The 9,644-nt window shown below is 41.3% G+C and overlaps 1 protein-coding gene across 1 annotated transcript in view; it reads right to left on the reverse strand.

The window, feature by feature from the left end:
- The window catches only part of NCKAP5 (NCK-associated protein 5), a 191,655-nt gene that overhangs the window by 83,748 nt on the left and 98,263 nt on the right, over nucleotides 1-9,644 (reverse strand). Inside the window, exons 5-6 of the mRNA XM_010143987.1 lie at nucleotides 8,897-8,935; nucleotides 2,730-2,849 (exon numbers count right to left, since the gene is read on the reverse strand). Coding sequence (XP_010142289.1) covers nucleotides 2,730-2,849; nucleotides 8,897-8,935 — 159 coding nt within the window. The remainder of the gene's footprint in view (nucleotides 1-2,729; nucleotides 2,850-8,896; nucleotides 8,936-9,644) is intronic.

Raw genomic sequence — 9,644 nt, forward strand, 5'->3', positions numbered from 1 at the left:
CATGGTGGCCAAGAATGCCAACGGCATCCTGGCTTGTACCAGCACTGGTGTGGCCAGCAGGAGCAGGGCAGTGATTGTCCCCCTGTACTCGGCGCTGGTGAGGCCACACGTTGAGCACTGTGTCCAGTTTTGCGCCCCTCACTACAAGAAGGACATCGAGGTGCTGGAGCGCGTTCAGAGAAGGGCAATAAAGCTGGTGGAGGGTCTGGAGCACAAGTCCAGTGAGGAGCAGCTGAGGGAACTGGGGTTGTTTAGCCTGGAGAAAAGGAGGCTCAGGGGAGACCTTACTGCTCTCTACAATTACCTGAAAGGAGGGTGTAAGGAGGTGGGGGTTGGACTGTTCTCCCATGTGACAAGTGACAGGATGAGAGAGAATGGCCTTCAGTTGTGGCAGGAGAAATTTAGGTTGGATATCAGGAAGAACTTCTTTACAGAGAGGGTTGTCAAACATTGGCCCAGGCTGCCCAGGGAGGTGATGGGGTCCCCATCCCTGGAGAGGTTTAAGAGATGTGTCAATGTGGTGCTGAGGGACATGGTTTAGGACCCTGGCAGTGCAGGGTGCATAGCTGGACTCAATGATCTTAAAGGTCTCTCCCAACCAGATGAATCTATGATTCTACAAAATATTTAGCGACTGCTCTCGGTCTGGGATGTATACATTTCCAAGAAGACATAGTCAAAAGCGTGCTTCAATTCTACGCAGGCACACAACAGTATTTGCCTAATACTATTTGTCCTAGGGAAACACCCTCCAGATTTTGCACAGCAGTTTGCATGATCCAGACTACACACCATTTTACTGTTAGAGAATAAATAAATTTCTGGAAACTCACAAATTTACTGGTTTTTTGCTTTTTGTAAAAAATAACATTTTAAGTGTTTTAACAGAAGTTTTACATTTCCTGATGCACACTGCAACTTGCTCTCTGCTTTTTTCCCTCAGAGGGTTAAAATTAAAAGCTGTTGATAGCAAGAGTAGGGAGATAACAGCAAATTTTGCTGCTGTCTGGGAGACCTGGATTTTGCGAATGATCTTAATTTTCTTTCTTCCTCAGCCCATAAAGACAAAACAAGTGAAAAAGGGGGGAAAAAAAATCCATACACATTAGCTCCTGCCAAACTGTGCAGAAGCAATGATGTAAAATAGTTTGAATCCCTCAGGAAAACATGCTAGATCATTTGGTTCCTCCTTTCACCTGATGCAGGTTCACCTCTTTCAACTTCTTCCAGAGCAGTAACGCAATCCAGTTTCAAGGAACTCAAGTCAAAGAATTGATCCCACTTTTCAGATACTATTTATTTGAACTTCTACAACATTCCCAGAATGACCCGGGTTTACTGTTGCCACACAAGCAATGAGGAAGAGCCTTATCTGTAATAATGAATGTGCAACGCATGACTTCAGTGCAATCTAACCTAGTACTAACGTAATCTAGAGTCAGACACTGGAAAGAGAATAAATAATAAATAAATAAATAACCCCCCAACAAACCAGGAGGAAGGAGCAGCTGATGTGACTGTCAAAAGCAGGAGAAGCGACCAATAAAGGTCCATGCTGTGGTGGATGTGTCAGAAACTCTGACTGGATAAAAATAAATCAGTCCCAGACTGGAGTCTATGAACAAACAGGAAAGAAAGCAGGGGGCAAGGGAGAAGATAGGAGAAGAGAGAAGGTCCTGACCGAGCAATCCCTAAATCAACACCAAATCAAGAGGCAGAACGAGAACCCGAGGATAACGCAAGCTCCCTGTGATGGTGACCTGGCACCACTCTGCCTGTGCTTTAGAGTACGTAAAGCTGTTTGCCCTCACCATGGGGATTCCCTTGCCTTTAAGCACTGGGTGGTGAGCAGACTGTTTCTTCAACAAATAGCCCAAGATGATGGAGTTGCCAGCCCTCAGCTGTTGAGCAACAGTGCAAGGGTCAAATTTGATTCTGCGATACAGATTCATCAGAGGATTTAAATAAGATAACATCTAGCTGACATGACCCAAATTTCTCCTCCAAAATTAATGCATTTTTCTCTAGTAAGAAATAACACATATCGCTGAAACCAGAATTTGCCCAACTGTTAGAAACTTGCAGGTTTTAATTATTCCTCATTTTCTGTTGTCTGCAATGCAATTCTACTTCTACAAAAGAACAACAAAGCAATCGATTCATTCACAATTATGGGCTTTGCCAAATTAAGAGGAATATTGAAACATCTCATTACTGCAGAAAGTCAAAGGAGCGGGAGATGGGTCAATAGGTCTCTCATATATCCTCTCATAAAACACTGGGGAAAAAAAATCACTCTGAGCCTGTGAAGATGTACTTAAGTCCCTGTAACACATGTGGCAAAAGTTAAATAAATGGGCTGTCTTCTCACAGGAAATTACACTGTTCACCATCAAGCAGAATGTTAAGGAATCTGAGCTTCTCCCCTGCAGAGGGATAATGAACCCGTATCATTCCATTTATCATAGTGAAGAAGCTCCTAAAAAGTAAGTTACTCGGCAGGTGTGCTCCTCTCTCCACGTTTGCACATTACGGGCAGTCATAGCTCACTGGCGTATGCTTTCAGTTTCAGTGGTATCGGATTATAGAATACAGATATTCATCTAATATATTAAATCTGTCAACTGCCATTTCCTGCTTATTGACATGACCTTAAAAAGAAGAAAATATTTTGTAATTGTAAGAAATACAAAGCTCATGGCTTGATTTCCGCAAAGGCCATTTCCTACCTGAAGAAGGAGGTCAGAAGCTGGTTTCACTTTCTGCTGGAAAAGCACACTTAACGTTCGATTCTGTTGTTCCAAATCAAAAACTCTCGTTTTCAGCTTTATACATTCCTCCCTCAGATCCTGCAGCACAAGGGAAAATAGGAAGATTAGAAAGCAGGTAACAGAAGCACTTGAAAAGTTCTAAGTAGTGTCAGACACTAAGAAGAAAAACTTAAACAACTTTTACAATAGTACAAATCAGAAATATGTGCTACTTAATTTTCTCTGGTTGTTTGATCATCACAGGATAACAGTCAAAACTTTTGTACTGGGAACAGTAGTTACCTGACATATCCTTTTGGAGTTTTCTGTTAGTATAAAAAGTTACTTTGCTTGCAGTGTGTTTCATTTTGCAGCTGATGCAAAGCAGAAAGCAGCATTTAAGGCATGAATATTGTAATAAGCGTTAAGCTAAGGAAAAGGCATAAGCTATACCAAACCAGGAATAAGTTCAAAGTGGTCCTGTGCCTCCAAGGTATGCTTCTGAAGTCTGATTCCCTCCTTGCTTTTTCTGGAATAACCAAGTCAGCACTGCTGGCTGCATACTGTGGGTGGTCAGTACCTTCCCCACTGTAACTTGCCACTGTAGAGCTGGCTGGGCCACGGTGAGATGCTGGTGCACCAGACACGTGCTAATATGATCCTGCTGGAGATTTCCAACATGATGTACCAAAAAGCCTTAAAACAGGCCATTAGAAGCAGAGGTGGAGTGTAAAACCTCTGCATCTTATGGCACAGGGCATCACTGTCGAACCTGAGAGATGCAGGTCTTTTAGCCAAGGCGGAGTCAGGTTCATCATGAACATGCCATTAATGGCTTTCAGACACAGCAAATCTCTATCCATCCATCCATCTATCTATCTACCTTGATGCAAGATGTGATTTTCCTAGCCACTTGAAGGAATACAGGATTTTATCAGAAAGAGGATTTTGGAAAGAGAGCAGAATCTGACACTCAGTCTTTCAGCACAATTTGTGCAGTTGTCCATTTTGAGGTGCGAGAGCTTCATGAATCAGGAAGAGCAGTCTCCTAATAAAGATGACATATAAAATAAGTGGCAGCCATAGCTAGCATTATTTAAAAAAAAAAAAATCAAAATACTTTCCTACATTCCTTTAAATTTAGGACAGTTGCTGCCCTGTGGTATTGCCTAGCTGACATATCTTTCCACCATATGAAGGTGCAGAAACAGGCCTCTGGATCCACAGATGCTGTTCTGTCAATACCACTATCAACATGCTGACTTGTCTTTACGAGAAAACAACTCAGAGGAGGAAACCGTAGTCAGATGTAGCTTAAATTCTTGCTCTAGTCTCCACTGTAACCAGCACTGAGGCTATAAAAGGTGAAAACACAATAAAATAAGCTCATCTTCAGACTTTCAGAAAATTGTAAACATCTTTTTACGTATATAGTATGTATCAGATTTTTAATGATACTATTGGATGAATGCAGTTATTTTCTCTTAATAGTTTCTTAGTATTTGTTTTAGGCAGCTGTCAAGTGGCTGTTCAAGTAAAATTGCTAGAGCCTTCCAACATGACACCCAAAAAAATCTAGAGTTTGATGTTTTGTAAAGCCCTAAAGCTTTACAAAGCTGTCAGTGAGACCTCTTATCTCTGGTCTTGCACAAGGCAATCTCTATTAGGAAACTGAAAGCATCAATACCCATCATCTTCTGCCTTTCAGAAACAATCAGAGAACTTAAAACAGCCTTAGCTGTTACAACAGTATTTAACATTTCAATGCGAGTAAGGGCACTGAAAAGGAAAAATGATTCACAGAAACTAACAATGTAGAAAACATTTAAATCTTAGTAATGCCTCTGCTCAAAACCTTCCTACCTTACAGTTTTAAAACCACAAGATTTATGTTTCAAACTTTAGCCTTTCTGTAAAAAGTGAAATATAAGATAGCAGTTTACCAGCCCAGATGCTATAAACTGTGCCAATGGTAATGCCACACAGAGCCCGGAGGAGAAATGAGGCATATAAAGGTAGCAGTATTCTGGTAAAATAAAGTCCGAGTTTACAAAGCTGAAGTCCTAAAATTACCAATTAACACAACTACTAAATGTCTGAAGCATCTAATTCCTCTCCTGTGGCAAAAAGACCAGCTATTAAGACAGCAATCTCCCAAACACCTAAGGGGTTCCTGTGATCTCACTACAGGAATACCTGAGCATCCCTCCACTCTTTTTCTCTTCAGTATGAGACTCTTCTCCAAAACGGGATTCAGTGCCCTCATTAGAGGTCCCAGAAATGCGCTGCTCTTCCTCTGAACATGCTGCTTCTGTTTTAACAATTAACTTCTTTTTTATTTCACTGATGAAAATGAAGACGAAATAACTTTCATACAGAACCCAGAATAAAGAAGTATTCTTTCTCCTGAATACACTCCTGTGGAGGAGGGTCATGTGGAGACAGCAGATCCACAGATCACAAAATGATTTCACTAAATGGTGTATCTCAAATTTCAGATTGCTGATCCCCCAGGTCTTACTCTGGGGGGAAAAAAAAGAAAAAAATCCAATATCCAGCAGTCATATCATCTCGTGATGTGAGTAGTCTTTGGGTGGAAGGAGAAAGAACAGATGCTTCCAGTAAATATCAGAGCATACAGCTTTGTCTCAAATAATTTTCTTGTCTCTCTGACTTCTCAAATTTCCCAGAGGTAAAATTTTCTATTAGTAAGTGGTAGAAAATCCATATAGTTTTGCTACATAGAATTGTGAAATTTTGCTGTGTGGCTAATTCAGCACAAATCTCGATTTAATACAGTTTCTCCATAGTCACAGTAAAAAAAAGCCTCTCAGAGAAATTCTATATATAAAGCAAGAAATTTTATACTTGAAAAGTGCACATTTAAGACTGTAATTCCATTTCAAGGTTTCAGTGACATTGATAAATCACTCAAGCTTTGCTCACTCAATTTGTGTCACCGGAATCTCTCGGTGGAATCGCAGTCTTGCCACATACTGGCAAGTACACAGTGCTTTATTCGTTACATTACAGCATGTACTTAATTTAAACAAAAATTAGTCCTTGAGGGACAATTTCAAATTCACAGCAAAGCCTACGCAGGGCGCGTTACTGTACAAAATCACTCTTCTTCATTTTCTGAAAGCTCTCAGCTTCTCTTCGTGTCTCGCTATGCCCCAGAGGTGTGTTATCTCACTGTGGCATGACTGGCTCTGTCCTACTGCTTGGCTGCATGACGGTAGATTTATCTGTTTACTAGTTACTGTTTGGATTCTGGTATCTACCTATTTGGGACTGGTGTGAGGAGTCAATTTCCTCTTTATTGTACACTATTGTGCTCCTGTCTTTTTTTGCAAAAGGCGTTGTTTGAATGGTGTCAGGAGCACTGTAACAGTTAATATTCATTAGCATTTAGGAAAGTACCCTCTTTCCTCTTTCTATGGATATTAAATTAGCTGTTATTACTCAGTAATAGGTAAGCAGCTGTTAAATCCCATCAATACTAAGTAAATCACTTTATTAAATGTATTTGAATCTGTTTTTATTATATCCGTATGAACTCCTTGGTTCCTCTGGGGTTGGGAGGATTCATTATTGAGAAAGTATGGAGTCATCAAAATGTCTGATGCCTTTGCGAAGGGACTTTGGAAGCTCCTCTCTTCATCTGGGAAACAACCATAATATTCCCAAACTAGAGATTAATATATTGATAGTTACCCTTTAGTAATCACATACAGTTTTATATTACAGAATGTGGATGAGGTTTTTGTGTATATTAATACGAGAAAATGCCTCTATTTCCCTTTAAGGTGCACTGAAACGCAGATTTGGGATTTTTTTTACAATAGCTGAAGTTCTGTTTCTAAGAGGTGCCACAGCGCAGATCCGCAGACCACAGTCCTCTGATGACACAGACCATAGAGCGTATGTGTGTACGGAGCACAGGAGGAGTCACACAGCACGGACAGCAACGGTGCAAGCTTCCCCGTACGTCGTGGTTTGCACGAGCCACCCCCAAGCTACACTCCTCAGAGTAAAAGGTTTTGTCATGCATCAAAAAACCATGGGATTGAACGATGGTACTTTCAACCCTAACCTGCTGTAACAGCTGCGTGGCTGTTTTGTGGTCACAGCTGTCAGCTGAAGAGATTTAGGAAACATTATTGTTTCTGGATTCCTGATGCTCGCTTGCGCTGCAGGAGTGTGTTATCTGTATACTGGGCCACTGCACCCTCCAGAGTCTTGCATCACTGACCTAGGGGTCACTCGGACATCTCTGTCTTCAGGGAAGGGTACCCAAGAGCAGACTTACTGGGGTCCGAACATCTCCCTGAGCATCTTTTAATCCACCCAGATGTCATAAAATTGATTCACAAAAAATCTGCCCCGTAAGGAGCTGAGAAGGGATCGAGCCTTCTCCCTGATGTGCAGGTGGCCAAATGCAACCCTCTGCACCCATCAACCATTCACTCAGGTGCAGATGTTACGGACATGGATGTTTGTCTAGCCTGCTGTCAGGCCGCACTCCCCACTTTTAGGAGCTTATTTGGCAGAGTTCAGGGTCACCTTGTTTACGTCTAAGCCATGACACAGCCATCTTGCAGCTATATCTGCTACATCCTGGCCCCCGGCTTGGCTTTGCTCAGACCTGTCTCCTCCCCACGGACTTGCCCAGCGAACACAGGACTGAGGCTGACCCTGATCACTGCCTCCAGGCTTGATCCTGACGCTTGGTGCTCAGCATCCCGACTGCCCTGCTGTCACCCTCGGCCCCTGAATGATGTTCTGCTGTTGTGAGAGATGTCCATAATGGAGGCTTTGGAGGCAGACCTCAAAATGTATTCCAGCACTCCATTTGCATCTAGAAAGCCTCTGGGCGTGTTGCAGAGGTTTTTGATTATCTTAACTTGGTGTTTCTTGCTGCATTTTAAGAACATTATTTCTTGTCCTGTCATTCAGTGTAGACAAAACAGTTTATATTCTTCTTTGCACTATCTGCACTAAAAGACTATATTTATGTCTCTTTCAGACTCGTCTTTTTAAAGCTAAATGATCCAAAGCATTTTAATACTGCCACATTCATCAAGCGGTCTAGATCTCACGAAGGATCATTTCATGAATATTGAAGGCTTCATAGCTTATTATTACAGAACTTTATACTTTGTTTGTCTTCCCCACCACACCCCAACAAAATAACATCATGGAATCATGTTCAACTCAAAGACCACTTTTTTTTGTAGAATTCTGCTACCAATTATTCCCTTCCCTCTCCGGGCAGCTGATTATTTCTGCCTATATATATTACCTTGCTTGGCTCTCTGTTTAATTTTATCTTACTTTTTTTCCAGTTCACTTCTTCATTTTATCAAGACATTTTTTAATTTTACTCCTCCCACTAGGTTCTATCTGAAACAACCATACTTCATATCCAGCCGTTGGGAATGTGAACAGAAACTGCAGACATGACTTGATCCAGTACAGACCTTTACTGAAGCCACAGGGATTCTTTTCATTCTGCCAGGTTCGTGATCACCCTACAAGGATTTTGCCTGGGCAGTACTTCCCTTGCTTACCTGGGAGAATGGAGCAGGAGGATATCAACAGACTTTTTTAAGATATAAAATACACATTCTCTGTTGCTGGTCTCCAGCTCACGAGCAGCTCAATCTCCATTCTATACATGGAGCCTTCTCCTTACTCGGGGAAGCACATGCCCAGATCAGGAAGATTTCCTTTCGCTGAATGTGAGTGAACGTGCCAGCTAGTGACGTGCACTGTAATTTATCTGTTTTGCATTCCACAGGAATGGAGTACAGGAGCAACAGAAGTTGTTATGGGTAAGGAGTGGAAAAATTACCATCTGGAGGAAGGATTTTCAGATGCTACTGTCTCAATATAGGTAAACAATGAAAATTTGATATGGGTCCTACATGATCAAGCCTTAAAGATGTACTGTCTCACAGATTTTTGTTCTCTTGGATTACAAAAAACTTGACTTTGAGCCTGACATGTGGTGGCAGGCTTGGTAATTAAATGTGTGAACATCATTTAAAAAATGTATACTATCTAAGAATACACATCTCTCAAATGAACAATGAACATCTGCGAGCTTTAAGTTATACCACAAAGCCCAAACCACAACTTACCTTTTGAGTAAGCAGAGCCTGAACAACCTGATTAGCTACCTGAAATAAATAAATAAAATAGTTTAAATACGTCATCAAGTGTGTCGATGCATCATAATACCTTCTTTTGTGGCTTTACATTCCACTTTCCATCTACAACCACTACCAGTTCTACTGTTTTCACGATTTACTAGTATTTTCATCAGATAATACTAGTAAGAATACATGAAATGCATGTTAACTACTTCTGTGCTAGTCCTCATTATAAACAAATGTGTATCGCACCAATTGCGGTATGATGTGATGGACATTTGGTTAAGTTCTGTCATCTCTTCTTCGGACTAGATTAAACTTCCACCGTTCTTTATGCAGCTGGTGCGCAGCAGCACGGATTGACTGCATTCACTAGAGCTGACTTTTACCAGCTGAGGATGGAGTCCTGAATGTTTTCACGAAGTTTAATTGTTTCTTGATTCAGTATTGACAAAATGGTACATCTATCATGACAAGCAGAAACCATGAAGTGCCACAGAAAATTAAAGTACCTGCTGTCATCAGAATGTGATTGGAAGGCATTCACACCACGTAGCGTAATTGACTTGACTGAGATTACACACCATTGATTAGTGGAACTGTATATTCAACAGGGAATTTTTGAAGTTATTTATTTATACAGCCTTTCTAATTTCTATTTACCGGCTGGCATAGGGGGAGGGGAAGAGAAGGAGGAGGGGCAGAAAGAGTGGCTGGGGGAAGGATTTTTGTTGGT

Source organism: Buceros rhinoceros, unplaced genomic scaffold, assembly GCF_000710305.1.
Source record: "Buceros rhinoceros silvestris isolate BGI_N320 unplaced genomic scaffold, ASM71030v1 scaffold389, whole genome shotgun sequence".
NCBI lineage: Eukaryota > Metazoa > Chordata > Aves > Bucerotiformes > Bucerotidae > Buceros > Buceros rhinoceros.